General features: G+C 36.1%; 2 protein-coding genes across 11 annotated transcripts in view; one reads left to right on the top strand and one right to left on the bottom strand.

Annotated features, from left to right (window-relative positions):
* The window catches only part of Ccdc39 (Coiled-coil domain containing protein 39), a 37,431-nt gene extending 36,518 nt beyond the window's left edge, over positions 1-913 (top strand). The window contains exon 23 of the mRNA XM_088264322.1: positions 64-913. Coding sequence (XP_088120448.1) covers positions 64-197 — 134 coding nt within the window. The 3' untranslated portion in view covers positions 198-913. The remainder of the gene's footprint in view (positions 1-63) is intronic.
* Positions 914-3,159: 2,246 nt separating this feature from the next.
* The window catches only part of LOC148306828 (inter-alpha-trypsin inhibitor heavy chain H4-like), a 63,602-nt gene continuing 46,612 nt past the window's right edge, over positions 3,160-20,149 (bottom strand). For 2 of the 10 annotated variants that reach the window (XM_088264314.1, XM_088264317.1), the window contains 4 exons: positions 12,673-12,786; positions 7,836-8,236; positions 5,277-5,422; positions 3,160-4,145 (listed from right to left, as the gene is read on the bottom strand). In XM_088264314.1, coding sequence (XP_088120440.1) covers positions 4,109-4,145; positions 5,277-5,422; positions 7,836-8,236; positions 12,673-12,786 — 698 coding nt within the window. In that variant the 3' untranslated portion in view covers positions 3,160-4,108. Of the gene's footprint in view, positions 4,146-5,276; positions 5,423-7,835; positions 8,237-9,650; positions 9,690-12,672; positions 12,787-14,855; positions 14,967-16,361; positions 16,446-17,151; positions 17,191-20,149 lie in introns of all 10 variants that reach the window. The other 8 variants (XM_088264319.1, XM_088264320.1, XM_088264311.1 and 5 more) reach the window with 7 other exon arrangements.

Below are 20,149 nucleotides of genomic sequence, written 5' to 3'. Positions count from 1 at the left end.
TATACACGTACATAATAAGCGTTGAAAATTTGGCATCCAAATTTATCGTACAATCGTTTTTAGGTTTGGGTGGAGCCTCCTTGCCTCTCAGCGTGGTACACCTGGGGCTGGACACAGAGCCGGTCAGGGAGCAACGCGCCCAGCAGCGCTGCGGCACCCGCAAGCCCTCCAAGTCCACCTCTGACAAGAGAAAGTAACGCCCCTGTCCGCGAGATCAACCAACTGTCGCGACTTCCATCGACATAATTTTAAATAATATTCTTCTTCTTCAAACCCTTATTCGCACCCAATGGTGCATAGGGCACTGCATCATATAAACGCAGTGTTATCTTGATCGTTAACACATGAAGGAATGGTGATCAGCCCTCCCCTACAGGCACCAGTCCAGAGTAATGTTGAATAAATATTAGAGTGAAAAAATCACTTATATATTAACAGTTATATGTATTACCAAAATCGAATTTTGTAAATTACAATAAATTTTTTATGTGTGTATTTTTTTAATGATTTTTTGATGCTGGTGATCTAGCAAAACTGAGAAATAAAAAAAAGCCTATTGTTCAAGTGAATTTTAACAATAGCAGTAAGAGATATACATACTGATATATTGAAACCAAGCACATTTTTTATGTCTAGTACCCAGAATGAGGATAAAAGTTTTCATATAAGTCAACTGTAAAATTGTTTATTTATTTTCATATTTAACTTATCATTTTTTCTTCTTCTTCTTCCAACCCTTATTATCTGCACCCAATGGTGCAAAGATCACTGCATCGCAGTGTTATCTTGATTGTTACTTACATGCCTTCGCTCCTGCACTTCGAGCACCAGTCCAGGGTAATTTATATTTATTTTATACGTAATTTACATTTTTTTGTCAATGGAGATGATACACTTATGTAAAAAAAGAAAAGTCAGATTATGTATCTAAAAATATTTTATTATTCAACCTTACATTTCAATTGCACTTTTTATTTTGTTTTGAAAAATTACACATTTTTAAATAACGCGTAATTTAATTATCTTAATAAATATTTTTTTTCTACAGCCTAAATCGTCAGGATTCAACATGGGGATTTTACATAATGCTGGATTTATCACTAAGTAATATTCTAATTTTGTAACTTTTGTATTTATGCAATATTAAAAAAAAAAAAAGATATTTTCGAATGTGGAGATTGTGTCTATCTGCACACTTGCGGGAAATCAAATAAAACACTCTGCATAGTAAAATAAAACAGTCAGCATAATGAAATCAAGTAAAGTACAGACCTAGCTGCCTTAGAAAACCGAAAGAAGTAATCAAAGTCAATTAGCGTTTAGAAGGCTCGACTCTGGCCAATGTCTGTACACGACGGATTCTTCAGTTCTTTGGGCACGTTGCGCGTGGCAATGAAGATACCATGGAACGACTGGTTGTGATCGGTAGTCTGGAGGGGAAGAGAGGGAGAGGAAGATCCCCACACAAGGGACTGATTAACGCTACATGCAGTGCAGTCAAGGGGTAACTGGAGAAGAGTCATTGCTTCCACAAGGGTCACAACTCTCAGTTAATGAGGAATAAGACGAAGAAGAAGGATGTCGCCTAATTTCAAAATCCACCAGATCCATTAAGTCGATTTTACAAAAAATTCAAAATTCTCCGGATAACATTTATGTTTCAAAGATTTGTCTATCTTTAGATGAAATATTATGAAATAGAGAATTTCCCCATTTTTTTGGATATTTTTTCAGTATTTCAAAATAACGCGAGACGCAAACCGATAATGACGTCATCTTAATTTTTGACCTATCCCCCGCTCTTTGATTGGCCGATATAGTTCAGAAGGCAAGTTTCATGAATATAGCGGAATTTTAAATACAACACTGTTTTTAAGTATTTTTACCAGGGTTTTCAATTATGTATATAAATATTTTAAACAATAAAACCCACAATTGGCATTCCGATAGAGTATTTATTTTAAAATCTTATAAAACTGGATCTGGCGGATTTTGAAAGTAGGCGACACAAGTGTGCATCCGGTCTTTGGAAGAAATGTATTTCACAAATGAAGAAATATATTTTGCAAATGCGGTGATTTCTCGCAAGTGTGCAGTTACGCTAAACTGACGAAAATGTGTATGAAAGTAGAAAAAAAGCTACAAATATATTCTATATAAAAATATCTCTGATACAAACAAATTGCACATAACAAGAAAAATAATCTCATTGAATTTTTTTTGAGTTTAACATTTAATTTCACACAACGGCTGTCTTAGTTTTAAAACCATTCGATGTTACCTATCATCTCATTTTCTTTTCTGATCCCTGACCGTACTCAATGGTGCATAGGGCACTGCATCAAACTGATGTAGTGTTAAGTTGATCGTGAGATTATGGAGGCAATGTATCAGTCCTGCGCTTCAAGTACCAGTCCAGGGTAATATTTAATAAATATTAGAGTGAATTCATATTTGTTTTGGCCGCACTGGGAATCTAACCCGGGACCTTCGGCATGGAAGCCAAATGCAAGGTAACCACTCCACAGACGGAAAATTGAGCAGATTTGCTAAAATAAAATAACCATTCCCTTGCATTGATGATATTTTGCCGGGAAAGGATTGATATTTTCATATTGGGGTTTAAAAATTAGACAGCCGAAAATGTTAAAAAAAAAACAATAAAAAAATAGTTAAAATACATTATATTTAATAATAATAAAAAAATCTATTTGATAAGTATCGTAAATTTAACTACCTTTGCAAAAAATGTAAATAATATCGAGATTTTATTATTAAAAATGTCGCTATTTTCTAACTAAAAAGCATAAACATTAACAATCACCTACAAAAATCTTAATCTAAGTTATTGTCATTTATGCAAGGAATCTAGTAAGAGGAAATATTATCTCAAACTAAAGAACGTGAATATTCTGGGATGTTATTTATCAACACCTGAATGTGAAGGGTAATTAGCCATTTAGCACTTCTAGGAGACAAAAAAATCTATAAATAAATCATTAAAATAGGGTATTATTTGCCTAATTTTTTGTTTACACAATAAATTTTTGCCAAATTTTCTAATTTCTTTAAAAATATATAAAGAAGGGATATTTTTTATTATTTTATTTGTAGATTCATCATGAAATAGGGCATAAACCTCAATCACAATTAAGTCAATTTTATTTAGTCCAAATTTTAATCATAGGTTTAGGTTTTGTTCAAATTTATCCAGGTAATTTACCATTACTCTTGAAATAAGGTGTTTCATTTAAATTGAAATAAATAGTGCATATACATATATGCACATACATATGTGTATTATGAGATGCAAATATATTTTATCTGATAACCGCAGCTGCCAGAATTGACATACCAAAATTTTATCATGTACCTTTTCATCAATAGTTCAAAACATTAGCTACATATGAAGCCAAACATAATTTCGATATATCGACACAATCCAGAGAAATGTAGGTTTTAATCTTGGGTATTAGTCTATGTGCTACACATGTGCCAAACAAGGCAGGCGCTGTGGCGTAGTTGGGTAGACGCTCGACTGCGAAACTGGCGTCGCGGGTTCGAATCCCGCCAATTGCAAAATGAATTCAAGAAAGATTTATTTTCAATTGGTCTGGGTGTTTGTGATGTGTTTTTCACATTTACCTTCCCTATCCTACCTGCAGACAAGCATCTAAAATAGACGCTTTGCGGGTTATTCCTTAAAAAAAAAATATGGTCGGCATTATCAAAGGTGTCACAGACTGTGTGCCAAAAGCTGATCAAGAGATATGTGCTGTTTTATTAATTTTGGCCAGAAAACTATAGTATAATAGCCAGCGATATATGAGTATACTGACACTACGAAGGTAAACAATATTATAAGATCCGTAGTTTGGCAATAATCGGTTGGGCTATTACACAATCTAACGTTGATATTTAAATAGAAGTTTGAATCCATTCAGGTGTTGAGAAATAGCACGGATTGGACAGGAGGGTGGCGGATGTGCTGCGCCGGGTGCAATATTTACAGTGTAGTCTTATGCTGAAGCTTCGTATACAGTTGCGGGGGAGGGGATCATCTGGTCACCAGGTTATCACATGGCCTCCTGTTCTGGGGGCCCGGGCATCAAGGAGACTCCACTTTGCAGCAGATTCCCGCAAATCTGAAACAAGTACAAATTACAGTGCTAACTTCATTTAGAATATTACTGGAAAAGTTAAAGAAGTATTTCCAATACTGCAAGAAAACTTAGGGTAAGATTTTTGTTTGTTTTTGATACCTCGACATAGATGAAGAAGAATATGGAAGTCTGGGCGCTTATAGGAATTACGACCGTCAAAGGCTTGGTTAACATATTTCGGACGGTTGTTTTTTTTACACTTGCGGACCGCTGGCGATGGGATTTGATAATTGAGTGTAGAGGTTGAATTAGACCTTAACAAAGAGTTTAAAAATGGAGTGGACCAAACTCCTGACAAGCTTTATCTTGGTGTTGTTACTCACACCCCGGTCTTTTCAGATTTTGTCTAGCTTAGACATGGTGCTTTTGGCAATGGCGATACAATGTCTTGTGACAAAAGGTTAAAATTTGTTATTTTATTTCATATAATTTTTAAGTCTTTTTAATAGTGTATTCTCTTTATTATATATTTTATTAATATTAATCATGTAAAAGGCATTAGCCGTTTTAAAATAAAATGAAGTAATGTATTGTTAGAATTTATGTATTTTTTAAGGACAATGTCCTGTCATTTTCCGGTCCGCTCCTGGGAGGTGGAAGACCAGCTATCCCTCCACCTTCCAAAAGCAGGCTTTTTGTTCTCGCGGTGTCGGCTCTTGTTTCCGTGCCGTATGTCAAATTGATGTATTAAATATTAAATCAAACACTGATTTTTTTAAATGCCATAACTAGGCGAAATAATTATCACAAAATTTATTTTTATGTGTTTTTTTAACAATAAAATACAACTTAGTAGACTCAAAAAATCAGTATTTAATATCTGCGGGAAGGGTAATTTTACCGTTTCACTGGACTGGTGGTGTTCGGCGGGAAAAGTAATTTTACCTTTTCACTCGACTCGTCGTAAATTGCGTGTAAGTTATTTTTATGCATGACTTGCAGCATCTTTTGATCTCATATAGATGTATACAGTATGGTTAACTTCTTTTCAGAGATGTTTATCTCTATTATGAGCACGAATCCGCACGCAGATAGTGTATTAATTTAACATTTAATACATAAATTAACATGGAGTGGTACAAATTAAACGCCAAATGTATAAATATATTTTACCCTTGAGCGTCGCAGGAATGGGCGAGATACGTGGCCAGGTCGGCGAGCCCGCCCTGCGCAGCGCACTGCGTGAGGTACTGGCAGCTGCCCGCGCCTCCGCCCACCGTGTTGTTGCACGCCTTCTCCTCCAACGCCTCATAAGTTTTCTGGAATAATTATAATTATTATTAAACCATATCCGCTCCCCAGGTGGAGCATAACTGTCCACACTGTCTCCAGGCTTTTCTGTCGGCTGCCAGCTCCCTTGCATCCTCCCAAGTCAGATCCGCATCCCAAAGTTCTGACGAGAACTGCCGACGAATTGTCAGCAGGCGCGAACCTGATGCCTTGTGAAAGAGGCAAGCTTGATTAAGGCTCTCAGGAGGCATGGCCAAGCCAACTGAATCGCCTTTTCTTGACAACAGTTGTGACCAAGATTTGCCGCGTCCTACGCCTTGTCTCTTCATTCCTCACAAAATCAAACCACCACACGCCTAAAATTCTCCGCAGACACCTATTCTCAAAGCTTAGTACACGGCTGCTCTGGGCCCTTGTAAGGTGCCATGTTTCACAACTGTATAAGAGAACAGGAGCAATGCAGGCATTGTATAGGCGAAATTTGGTCTTCAATTATAATTATACAGTACTTAAAATATTGTGAAACCAGTGCATTTGTGGAAATTAGTAATAGTAGTTTGGGTAGCAGCAAATAGATTTAAATACAACCTACATAATGGAATTCATTGAATTACCAGTTAAAAAATCTGACCAAATGTACCATTATTGAAATCTAAAGAGTCAATAAGGTATACAAGTGCACAAAAGTAAAGTCAATAGTATTCGGTCAATGTTCAAGCCAACAGAGTTATCTCTCACTGAACCAATAGCATGCAGATTATGTCAAAATAAATTTATTTAACGAGAACCCCGATCGAGCAATATTATGTTGTTTACGGGAAACGCTTAAAAGCGTCTTTTACATACTGTTGGTAGAGAGCAAGAGGCGCTTATAAACATTCTATTTCCTTACTTTTGGTAGAGTGCAAGAGGCACCAAAAATCATTATACAGATCGGAATAGGGTTTCTGGTTGCTTGTGATTAGTATATTGAGGATCGGGAGGCAGACTGCAGAGTAAATGAGGGTCGGGTTGATGAAAAAACCGCCTGACAACAATATGTGTCACAACTTGAAATCATTTATAGAAAATAGATGTCAAAAATTGTGAATGTAGTGTATCCAAGCGTGCTGATCATTACACTACGGAGGCGGACAATGTACACAAATGTGTAATGTACCTAATACCATATTTTATTTATTATTTCGGCATTAACTTTGTGGTAAGACATGTTACAATGATAAAAGAAAACACTTCGTTTTTTACCACTTGAGTTTTATTATAGACTACATGTTTCACTCTCATAAATTAAAATTATTACACCTTGTTCCATATAAAGGCCAAATTATGAATTATCTTGAAAATTTAGAAATACAAAAAAACCTGAATTCTAATAATAATTTATTTCATCGTTTCAAAATTCTTCGCCATTGCTTTCCATTTTTCCTTTGTTTTCAAATTCCGTCCCTTGACTAACCCCTTCCCCTTACTTTCCCCTCTCCTTATTTGTAGAACAATTTTATATTTTATATTTTAGTTATTATACAGACCTGAATGATGGAAGTTTAACTTCTGAAACATGTAGTCTATAATAAAACTCAAGTGTTAAAAAACAAAGTGTTTTCTTTAATCATTACCTAATACCATATTTTGAATATTTAAAGCACTAACTTTGTGGATATTATAATATATTATTTGGTTCTCCAAATAATATATTGATTCACTTCTATAACGAAATCTCGACTTCGAATCTCTGAGATGAAAACTCTCTGATCTATAACCGGAAACACGATACGAGACCGCGTAAGAAACACTAATATCCGGAGCATGTGTAAGCAGAAGATATCGTGAGGTGGGGAAAAACGAAGGCGATACTGGAATGAACAGATAAACAGAATGTCAGAAGACAGACTTCCACGTATCTAACCCTGAAGGACGCAGACCCTCAGGCAGACCTCCGAAAAGATGGAAATACAGCTGGGAGTCAACATACAAAAAGAAGAAGAAAAAGAAGGTCTTTAGACGCACACAATCAGTATGGAGAGTGTAAATTCGCAAGTGAAAGAGTGTGTCTGAAGTCTTGAGTAGGGTGCGGGTACATAATTGGCACCCACACTCCTTGTCTTGCAATCACATTACTTTTAAGGTTTAGAAGAAGTATAATGCCAAATTATAACTTAATTATAACCCTTATCCGCACCCGCAATGGTGCATAGGGCACTGCATCAAATTGACGCATCTTGATCATTACTTACATGAAGGCAACGTGATCACTCTTGCGCTTCAGGAACCAGTCCAGGGTAATATTAAATAAATATTAGAGTGAAAAAATCACTTTATATTTATTTGATCCCCCCCCCTGGGAATCAAACCCAGGACCACCAGCGCGGTAGCTAAACACGCTGACCATTACACCACGAAGGCGGACTAATAGATAATGCCAAATACCAAATATAAACTCACCGATTTGTTCTTGAGTTTGTATTTCAACACCGGTTTTGGAGGCTGCGGGAATGTGACCGAGTCTTCACCGGGGTTCAGGTACTGTTCCAGCCAAGAATACGCCTCCAGTCCGTAATTTGCCAGTGGGCTTGGGTCGGCGGTTTCCGTGGCCAGCTCCTCGTGAGCCGAGTCCAAGGAATCTTGGGAGGAGATAGAGTCGGCGTCCGAGTCGAAGGCTGCGGACTCAAAGTTGCTGATGGGCTGTGGCGCCGAGAATGCGGTGGTTGATGGCGCGTAAAAACCGCCTGCACTTGCACCGAATGATCCGCTAGCGGGGTACGCCATACCCGCTATTCCTGCCATCCCCGCATATCCCGGAGGTCCAGGCTGAGGTCCTGGACGAACTGGGGGAGCATAGCTCACTGTGGGATAAACATTCTGTTAATTTCATCCTAGACTTTTTTTAAATTCATTTAATATGGTTAATAGTGTTTTTTTTTAATAATTTGATTCAATTTTGAGATATTTCTTCTTTAATTTAATAATTAAATCATATCCGCTCCCTAGGTGAAGCATATGGAGTCCACAAACTGTCTCCAGGCTTTTCTGTCGGCTGCCAGCTCCCTTGCATCCTCCCAAGTCAGATCCGAGTCCCAAAGTTCTGACGAGAACTGCCGACGAATTGTCAGCAGTGGTCGTCCTGGGCGGCGCGAACTTGATGCCTTGTAAAAGAGGCAAGCTTGATTAAGGCTCTCAGGAGGCATGCGGAGTACATGGCCAAGCCAACTGAATCGCCTAAAATCCCAATTCTTCTTTACAATCTTAAAATCAATTACGCAGTTCTTTCCAATAAAGAGACTAAGCTCTTGTGCTTGGGGAGGGACTTACACTTATTTTTTATGTTTGTGGGAGACATATTTATATTTATTATTCGTTATATTTTTTTTTTGGATTAACATGTATATAATTTATTTAATTTATTTTTTAGCATTTTAATGCCTTCATTTTTTTTTAAATCGATACTTGTACATAATAGAACGTTTGTCCACTACACGGAATTTTACCATCCGGCACGTCAGTTAGCGTTTTAAAACGATGATTGGCTTATGCTTTTATCCATATTTCTTTGGATCGGTGCTCTTGATCAGTGCGTGAACACGTTGCGTGTAAATTCGATCATGCTAAACTGTCATAGTCGCATTTTTTTTCAAAACCGGACGGCCAGAGGGTAAAATTCTGGGTAGTGGACAAGCGACGATACTGCTCTCCTGCATATTTTTTTTTCAAATTGTTATAATGAAATCTTTGGTTTATTTGGAAATTTTGGAAAATCTTACAGTTTAAAATCTAAGTGTTGTATAGTTTAAGTAAAAGCTGATCGATTCAAACAACTCTAAGGTTAAAAATATTTCAAAACTGTGGTCTCTTCAACCATTTTTAACACAAAACTTCGAAAATTCGAAATAAAATTTAGAGAAAAAAGGTAAAAAATTGAAGTTTTCTTTTTCATTCTAAATTGACAATTGGAATTGTCTTTGCACATCAGTTTATGGTACATAAGAAAATTGATTGATAAAAATATCATTCAATATTTATAAAATTTTATGTTTGGTTAAGCTTTAAACTTTATGTGCAAAAAATATTGCAACATAATATTTTCATTTGTTTTAAAAATTTTTGCACAAATAAATGCAAGGTGCATCTAATAATTTCATTATAAAAAGGGTTTTCTCATAAAGTTGTGGGTTTTTATGACATTCAGAGACTGCTAAAAGGTATCAGCGATTTTGTCCGTCTAAAATTCGTTTTCTTTTTATGTTTTTTGACATTACTTACATTTTCTCAGTGGGAACATGGTCGTATACACTCGGTTAGCTTTGTAAAAAAAAACAAACATAGTTATAAAATGATAACTGGTTAATTGAAGCATTATTATCTGCCATTTTTTAAAAATGTATAATGAAGACAGCGACTATAAATATTCCTGAAGATACAATAAATTAAACATGTGTGTAATTAAAATAAATATTTAAGAAAAGAAAAACCTGATTAGTTCTCACAATGAAAATGTTTATTATGATGATTAAAATGATAAATATCTAGATTTTTTTTATCAATATGTAGAAGAATATGAAAGTCTGAGTATTTACAGGGCGTACAAAATGTCATTGTCTGGTTTAAGCGATCACTTTATACATTATGAAACATTAACTATTCTATCCACCGTTGATAGCCACAATACTCAACATTCGGAAGTTATATTTACGCTTCGACTAAAGAGGTTATAAATTTGTGAAAACTTACCGATTTCAACTATAGATGTCGCCGAAGAATACAGAACATCTTTTCAATTGAAGCATAAATATATATATATATATATATATATATATATATATATATATATATATATATATATATATATATATATATATATATATAAATATATATATATATATATATATATATATATATATATATATATATATATATATATATATATATATATATATATATATATATATATATATATATATATATATATATATATATATATATATATATTATTATTATTTTTTTTTTTTTAAATAGAAATATTTGTGTTTTTATTATTTACACAAATATTTCAATTTCATACTATTTCTGTGGCTCATTATTAGAAATAATTATCAAATTTTGGTAGAGTACGTTCGAACTGAGAAACTTTGACATAAGAGTCCGCGACACTAACCACGGGACCACAACCCGGCACATCCGAAATTTGAGTAGCGTGGTTGTCAATCATAGGTAGAATGGTGAATGTTACAAAGTGTATAAAGTGATAGCTTAAATCATCCAATGACAGGTAATAAGCCCTGTAAACTCGCAGACTTCCATATTCTTCATCATCTCTGTTGAGATATCAATAAAAAATTGATATAAATAACTCCTAAGTGGAACAAATCCAGAATTTGTCTACCAAGTTGTATTTTATTATATATAAAATACAACTTTTGATTTAAAAATTAATATATAAATTAAAATGGAGTTCTACAAATTAAATTCCAAATCAATAAATAAAATGAATTGTTTGTTCTCCCAAATGAGCTATATGAGGGTGTTAGCAGCAAACTTAGAATGAACGCAATGTTGGAAAATGAGTGATGTCAAAATGATGATTACCATACAAAACAAACTATATTCCAAAATAATAAACGTCGTTTAAAAACAGCCTTTAAATAACTTAACGATCGTCCACGCGACGACGCTCTTCTCCGAAAAGTCAAGTGCACTTACTTCCCCGCACCCCGCACCGCGGCTTTGTTTACCGAATAGTCATTTATTATTAAATGTCTCTTACATTCATTCCTAATAAACCAAACTTAACCGGATCCACGCGGCTCGCATAACCGTATGTGTTTTTACAAAACATTCCCCGTACGCGGCTGACATAACCGTTTGTGTTTTTACTTTACTCCAAGTTTCGAACCTCAGTTCAACTTGGAGGGATTTTTTCATGGTGTGGAACTTTGGATAAAATAATACGTCAATCCTTGGCCTTATGACATCTGTTGAAATATCTGACTGATAATTTGTAACATCACAAGGATAAATAAAAGAACAGATCCCTCATTTTTCTTGCGGTCGGTAATTAGTCCGCGCCATAATCATGCCCTATATCTGTCTCACTCTCGACGCTACGCATCGCCAGTGGGTAAGAGTGACACACGATGCGTGCTTTGATTTATTTATGTTACGATCTTATTTCTTTATATTACGATATATTTCAAGAATAATGTGACACGAGTGTATTATAGAGTACCAAAAAGGCACAATGAATCCCATTGAACGTTTTTGCTTAGGAAAATAAATCGTTTCTTAACTAAATACATGATAAAAGTAATCATTTTAAAAACGGCTAAATACCGCCGCGTACAGGCGTCTCTCAGGAACAAAGTTGACGCGGTTAAAAGGTTAAGTGTCATGTAACCAGTTACAGTTCAACACTCCCTCAAAATACAGTTCTAAATATCCCTACTAACAATAAATCGGCAATGATAGACCTCGGAAGAACAACTGCCGATATGTGAATTGATGAGTGTGGCCGGCCGACTGTAAGGTATAGTACTGTGTGTGCATTACGTGACAAGTTTTGCTGATTTGGTGTATTAGACGGAGTGATTTGTTCTCGTAGTTCTTCCATTTATTCGAAATATAGTAACCCTGCAATCTATAGTAATCTGTCACATCTTATATATATATGTCGTATTATATATACTTTTTGCCATTGTATTTATGAAATAATTGTTAGTTTGGTGCAAGTGACGAGGTGAGGTATTTGGTGCAAATGTAGAAGTGGTGTGTGTTAGTCTGGTGCAGTGTAGAAGTGGTATGTTTGTTTGGTGTAGTGTAGAAGTGGTGTGTTAATTTGGTGCTTAGCAGTAGTGGCGTGTCAATCTGGTGCAGTGTAGAAGTGGTGTGTTAGTTTGGTGCTTAGTATGTAGTGGTAGTTTGTTAGTCTGGTGCAGTGTAGAAATGGTGTGTTAGTCTGGTGCATGTGTAGAAGTGGTGTGTCAGTCCGGTTCAGCGTAGAAGTGGTGTGTTAGTTTGGTGCTTAGCAGTGGTGGTTTGTTAGTCTGGCGCAGTGTAGAAATGGTGTGTTAGTCTGGTGCATGTGTAGAAGTGGCGTGTCAGTCTGGTTCAGCGTAGAAGTGATGACAATCTGGTATAGTGTTGTTAGCCTGGTGTAGTGTAGAAGTGGTATGTTAGTCTGGTGCAGTGTAGAAGTGGTGTGTTAGTTTGGTGCTTAGTAGTGGTGGTTTGTCAGTCTGGTGCAGTGTAGAAGTGGCATGTTAGTTTTCTAGGGCAGAAGTGTCGGTACCCTCCGTGTCAGCTCTATCGATGGGCCCCCATCTGTTGTGCAGCGAGACACCGACGGCCGGGGCCGCCACTAAGTACTGCGACGGGTCCCCACTGAGGGTCTCCTCTTCATACTCTGGAACCATTCCGGCAGCTGAGACTCTCCGTTAATCACAGACAATCACCAACTCCTAACCAAACAACACCGTCACCAATATCTACAGTTCCGTAAACCATCTCGCTAATCTCGTATCTTATGTACTGTACAAATGTATTCTCCTACTTACAAATTACCAATAATGTCTCATTATACTCCGAACAGACGTCACCCATGCTACATTCTGCTTAGATCCGACATAACCAATTCTATAATACAAACTAATATAACTAAGTAAATATGAAATACGCGACAATCGAAAAAGATGATAATACCAGCTGATAAATACATCTCATTGCTACTCTTCAAAGCTAAAATTACACATGTAGACTTGACGCTGTGACTTTTGGTCACTAAATACGAGGATTAAACGACAGATTCCCCTGAAAATTGCCTATATACGCACAAGAGCTCACACTTCTTTCTGTTTGATACTTTAAATCAACTAGCATCTTCACATTCTATAATTATTAGATTCCGATGCCAGAAGTAATCGTTCGTAGCTTACGACACACTTCAAAGGATGGCATTTGCAGTAATATCGCATCTCTCAGTGTCCACTTGGGAACAGAAAAGAAAGTAGAAGACAACAGATGCAAGAAGTGGCAGAGGCTGTTCGGATGGACAATACCGGAGGCTTTCTGATGGATGAACCCCTCCCAGCTGAGCTGATATTCCGACAGACTGAAGTACCCGAAGGCCGCGGGCGAGGAGTGCCACAGGTGCTGTGGCTTACCCGGAAGGGCCACTGCTAAAATCACAACCAGACGATATTAAAAACCGTCCAATCACCGGGATGCGTCAGTGATTGATTGTTCCACACTTGCCAGTCTTTCCTCAATGTTGCAACATTTATGAAGCCATGCTAATTTAGACTTGCAAATTTGCATTCTTAGAAGACAGACTTTCACGTATCAAGGAAATCCTGAAGGATGTAGACTCCTGAAAAGATGGAGAGATAGCTGGCAGTCAACATCCCAAGATCAACAGACAGTAGCACAAACAGATCCTCAGGATCTATAGAAAGGTGAAGAAGCATTCTCATGCGTTTTGATGCATTACTTTGATATTTCTTTGGTTTTCATAGCACCTAAATGTTTTTTTATCTCCCTTACATATCAGAGAATACCGGACTCTCCCAGACAAGTAGAGCGTGGTAGAAGAATACACATTCGTATAATATTTAAATACAACTGCAAAAAACATGGTTTTAACCCCTGCCTTGTGTATATTACATAAAATTTTATCTAGCCTCCTACAAGTCTAATGATATTGGTAATGACCGAATCCAATAAGTGGCCAAATAAAGTTATTTTATTACATATGTTTTTTTTAGCATTTCTTATTTATCATGCTTATTATGTACAAGGTTTATAGATCATTTAGTGGATTTTTGTTTCTTCTAACTTAAAAGATAAAATGATTAATTTTAATGCGTATTGGGAATAGAAGCGATAATCTAGCGTGTGCCAATCAGGAACTTCAAAGCATTTGATCGTTGCTGGGAGGAAACCACGTAAAACTCCTCAGGAGAAGCCGGACTGTTGACTGTCGTCTATAGACCTTTTGTTCCACTAGATGTTCGGCATGTTGTGTCTTAGCTTGGTTTATGGTAACAATGTTCTTCACTATTTTTATCATGCAGATACAGTTCCTTACCAACTATCATGACAGTTCCTTATGAACTATCACAGATACGATTACATATGCTTTTTAGTAGTTCCAATTACATGTCAACGTTTCATACTACATTTTCTTGCGATGCGGTCTCAGAAAAGTTGAACAACTTACGACGTACGTAATAACCTTGAAACATAACTGGTGTTATGTCCAGAGTTGATAGTCTGATCCCTAAAAATAGCAAGATGCATCTTGTATGAAAAATGAGACGAAACTTCATTTTGTATGAGCATGCTGTTTTCCCACATAAAATCATTCACTGTCATGCAAATAGAATTTAACCCTTTTAATGCATTCTGGTGGTGTTTGATGTATGTTTAACGCCCAAACAAAGCATTTTTTTGCCCCAAATTGATATAACGACTCACTAGAATAAACTGGTACGCTCAACACATTCGCTTTTTGCATATAGCTAGAAGTTCTAGAGCTTGCAGCGTAGGCTCTTTGCGGCACTGATGTGAAAAGGGGGGCCGATTGCACTGTACAGATAGAAGGGTGTGAGTCAATAGAGGTACGTCTTGGGAAGATAAAGGGTGTGAGTCAATAGAGGTACGTCTTGGGAAGATAAAGGGTGTGAGTCAATAGAGGTCATGGGAAGATTAGAATACGTATCCTTGCGATAAAATGAGAAAATAAATATGAATTGGAGAGGTGTATTAAGTATGAATAGCCTGCATTTAAATATCAATTGTCGGCTTAGTCTACAAAGGGTCCAACTACATCAGGGCTTCCCTTCTTTCTAGAAAGTATAAACATATTACAGGTATAACAGACTATGTTTTAAGGCTCTTCGGAAGGTAACCCCGGTGTAGTTGGACACAATGATATATCGAAACATCAGGTGAAATAAATCTCTCTTTAACCCTTATTTGCACACAATGGTACATAGGGCACTGTATCTATATATTGCATATACATATATTGATGAAGATTGTGTTTATTATTATATTATTTATGACCTTCGGTCATCATAATCTTTTTTATTGTAACTGCAGACAGTTGGTAGAATTCCATATTGAATTGTTGGGTAATATATCCAAAATAAAACAAGGAAACCTCGTTTTATTTTGGATATATTACCCAACAATCATAATCTTTACTGTTTCAATGATGTCCTGACAAGGCGAAACAAATGTGAACATAAAAACATCCTTTAAATCCATAGACTCACAAATTTGTGTTAGATTAATATACACAGGGCTTTTTTTAAACAAAAAAGGTCTCGGAACTCAATACCAAGCTTTTTACTAAACGAAATTGTATTCAAATATCATTTAAATCGTAGTCGTACAGGAGAAAATGACCAACTAACAAAACGTAAATTGTTCAGGAGGGCCATGTAAGTCACTTTTGCTTGGCAAAAAAATAAGCATCAATGCAGTTTGTCATTTTCAACAAGTCAATATACTATACTTCTAAGTGTAAAATCCTTTGGGATATTTTTCAGGGCAGTATTAAGCTAGTAAAATATCAAATAGTCAATGATCACGTTTTTGTAAAAAATGCACTTGGTCACTTTCTCCTGTATGACTGCGAAATATTCATTACCAATACCTTATTTTATCATTTTGACGAATCATTTAAATAAGATTGTAATTATGTAAACGCAAACATTGTTTCCTCTAGATAAAATTGAAAATTTAGAAAAAAGATATTTATCCGTGAAAAAAGGTGTCAGAACACCGTTCCACCGCGTTACATGTAAAAAAAAGCCTTGAATACATATGAAGTGTTTATAGTAACCGAGTAAAGCTGTAATTAATATTTTTATGGTCCTGATGGTCATGATTAGCAATTATGTCAACTATGGCAATTAGTGGTTAATTGAAGGGATGCGAGGAATGCTAAGTGTCCCTGAATTTGAACAGACTTACAGTCATAAGATGGCGCCACAAAACTGGATTGCATATAGCCGGCTACAGGCGGTGCTGGCATCGGTAAGGATTGATACCGGCTATCTGTGTAAATCAAACAATTAATTGGATGCTAGCTAAATCTTCCAGTGTGATTTCACAGGATTGTGGAAGATTTACATTGCTTAGTGATATACATCGGTAAGGATTGATGCCGGCTATCTGTGTAAATCAAACAATTAATTGGATGCTAGCTAAATCTTCCAGTGTGATTTCACAGGATTATGGAAGATTTACATTGCTTAATGATATACATCGGTAAGGATTGATGCCGGCTATCTGTGTAAATCAAACAATTAATTGGATGCTAGCTAAATCTACCAGTGTGATTTCAGTTATATTGGAGATATACATTGTTTAATCATATCTTCGGTAAGGATTGATGCCGGCTATCTGTGTAAATCAAACAATTAATTCAATGCTAGCTAAATCTGCCAGTGTGACTTCACAGTATTATTGGAGATACACATTTCTTAATGAAATATATCGGTAAGTATCTTTACAGGATAATCGAAGATGTAGTCAGTTAGATGCTAGAATGTGAACCTAACATTTTGGGTTCAATTACCGCCAATCGCAAAATTAATTTGAGAAATATTTCATTTCAATTGGTCTGGGTGATTGTGATGTATTTTTAACATCTACCTTCCCTTTCCTAACTATCCTACCTGCAGATAGGCCTCTAAAATAGAAGGCGTTACGGGTTATTCCTTTTTAAAAAAATTAACAAAAATTTAAAAAAATTAAATACCTTGTTTATCTGGCAGCGGTTTGGATTGATACCGTTTATCTGTGTAAATCAAACAATTAATTGGATACTAGTGAAATCGGCAACTGTGATTTCACAGGGTTTTTGAAGACATACAGCCCTGGCCATATGAAGGTTTAAATGAAATATATAAACCTCCTATCCGCACCCCAATGGTGCATAGGGCACTGTGTCGTATAAACGCAGTGTTATCTTAATCGTTAACACATGAAGGAAAGGTGATTAGCCGTCCGCTTCAGGTACCAGTCCAGGGTAATATTGAATAAATATTACAGTGAAAAAATCACTCATATTTATTTGACCCCCCTGGGAATTGAACCCGGGACCTCCAGAACGGTAGACGAGCGTGCTGACCATTACACTACAGAGGTGGACACATTCTAAATGAAAAGTGTAGAAAACATTGCACTTATTCACTGATTAAAATAACTAGAAAACAGCATTTCAAATATAATGAAAATATATGACTCTTGAAATGAGTGAGTACAGTGTTTTAAATAAACTACGCCCCTATTTGTCGTAGGTCGGGATAGCAGGTAATAAGTAGTAGGTGAAATCCATCAAAATACAATGCGATCCGAAAAATTGCAAGAATTCCAAGAATCGCAGTATTTAAAGACATAAACCAATTCTGTAGGGGGTGCCTAACACATATGGCCAGGGCTGTACAACATTTTGTAAACTGTCTAGATAGGCCTCTGTGTATCAGCCACTGTAGAGTTAGATTAGCTGACTGACAGAACTAACGTATAGGCAGAAAAGCATTGCCTATCCTAACTTACTAAGTAGTACCTATCTTACCTTACTACCTACCTCTACAGCCTACTCTAATAAATTTTCTGTGCACACCACTGCTACTACCTATCACTGCCAACCCTGAGATACTTCTAGAACAGCGGTCGTCACACTTTTCTGGTCAAGGGCCACATGGGACAATGTGAGGTATCACTGCGGGCCGCACACTTATGAATTGGGTATTATGTACGATAGCCGACTGTTACATGCTGGTTCCAGCTCGAAGCTCCTATACATACTCCTAGCCAACCCCTACCCCTATCTAGGCATTTACAGGGCTTATGACCTGTCATTGGCTGGTTTAAGTGGCCACTTGATGCTATTCCCTGAAATAAATTTAAAATATTCTTTGTCTCTATCGAGATTTTAATTACTCAAAATATTGTAAAAAATAAAGTTAGTCGCAGTGCTAAAACAGACGAAGATAATCTCTGTCTTAACTCAAAACAAATATTAATATCGGGTCATGTCAATTGAAAATGTAATTTAGAGTTAACGGCCCGCGGGCTGCATGCGGCCGCAGTTTGACGACCAAGGTTCTAGAAACTCACTGGTGGTTTAGCAAAAGTTGTACTTAAAGTGGTATTATACAAAGTGAACGATAAACGATAAGGAGAGTGTTATATTACCATACCACAAAGTTAACAATGCTTTTAATATACAAAATAAATGTTGTAATTATTTAGATTATAGTTTCTCAAACTTTTTCGTCCCACGGACAGCTTCTCAATTAATTTTGTTTCCTCTAGTAGACCCCCTGTTTGCTTAATATAGAATTTTCCTATGCTTATCAAAATGTATCTTTGAGAGCTGATACTGAGCAGTTTGCCTTGATGAATTGAACGAGTCTGTGCAAAGTTTTGATGGAAACACAAGTTATTTGTGAGTTCATGGATTACCGAGTTACTTATAAGATTCGAAATCGTTGGCATCTAACATTAGTGATAGAAATTGAACAGCTGTATAGATTTGTGATGCTTCTACGCAAGATTATAGAAACACAAGCTATTTGTGAGTTCATGGATAAAGTTGGTGGATTACCGAGTTACTTATAAGGTTGGATATTATTGGCATCTAACATTAGTGATAGAAATTGAACTGCTGTGTAGATTTGTGATGCTTCTACGCAAGATTATAGAAACACAAGCTATTTGTGAGTTCATGGATAAAGTTGGTAGAATACCGAGTTGCTTGTAAGGTTGGATATTATTGGCATCTAACATTAGTGATAGAAATTGAACTGCTGTGTAGATTTGTGATGCTTCTACGCAAGATTATAGAAACACAAGCTATTTGTGAGTTCATGGATAAAGTTGGTAGAATACCGAGTTGCTTGTAAGGTTGGATATTATTGGCATCTAACATTAGTGATAGAAATTGAACTGCTGTATAGATTTGTGATGCTTCTACGCAAGATTATAGAAACACAAGCTATTTGTGAGTTCATGGATAAAGTTGGTAGAATACCGAGTTGCTTGTAAGGTTGGATATTATTGGCATCTAACATTAGTGATAGAAATTGAACTGCTGTATAGATTTGTGATGTTTTTACGCAAGATTATAGAAACACAAGCTATTTGTGAGTTCATGGATAAAGTTGGTGGATTACCGAGTTACTTGTAAGGTTGAATATTATTGGCATCTAACATTAGTGATGGAAATTGAACTGCTGTATAGATTTGTGATGCTTCGATGCAGGATTACGGAAACACAAGCTATTTGTGAGTTCATGGATAAAGTTGGTGGATTACCGAGTTACTTGTAAGGTTGGATATTATTGGCATCTAACATTAGTGGTAGAAATTGAACTGCTGTATAGATTTGTAATGCTTCTTTGCAAGATTATGGAAACACGAGTTATTTGTGAGTTAATGGATTACCAAGTTACTTGGAATTCTTTAATGTCATTTTATGTTTCGGTACATATTTTTGATTCTAGGAATTGTTTGCAAGTTTACTAGAGTTAAATTGTATGTTAAACAAGCCTTAAATTTTTATATGTACATATATAGTAAGTAATAATAAAACCCTTATCCGCACCCCAATGGTGCATAGGGCACTGTATCATATTAACGCAGTGTTATCTTGATCGTTTTACACATGAAGGAAAGGTGATCAGCCGTCCGCATCAGGTACCAGTCCAGGGTAATATTGAATAAATATTACAGTGAAAAAATCACTTATA

Source organism: Brachycentrus maculatus, unplaced genomic scaffold (assembly GCF_059751285.1).
Source record: "Brachycentrus maculatus isolate JH-2025_06_01 unplaced genomic scaffold, ASM5975128v1 h1tg000223l, whole genome shotgun sequence".
NCBI lineage: Eukaryota > Metazoa > Arthropoda > Insecta > Trichoptera > Brachycentridae > Brachycentrus > Brachycentrus maculatus.
The sequence above is the reverse complement of the archived record's forward strand: the minus strand, read 5'-3'. Positions and strand labels throughout refer to the sequence as shown.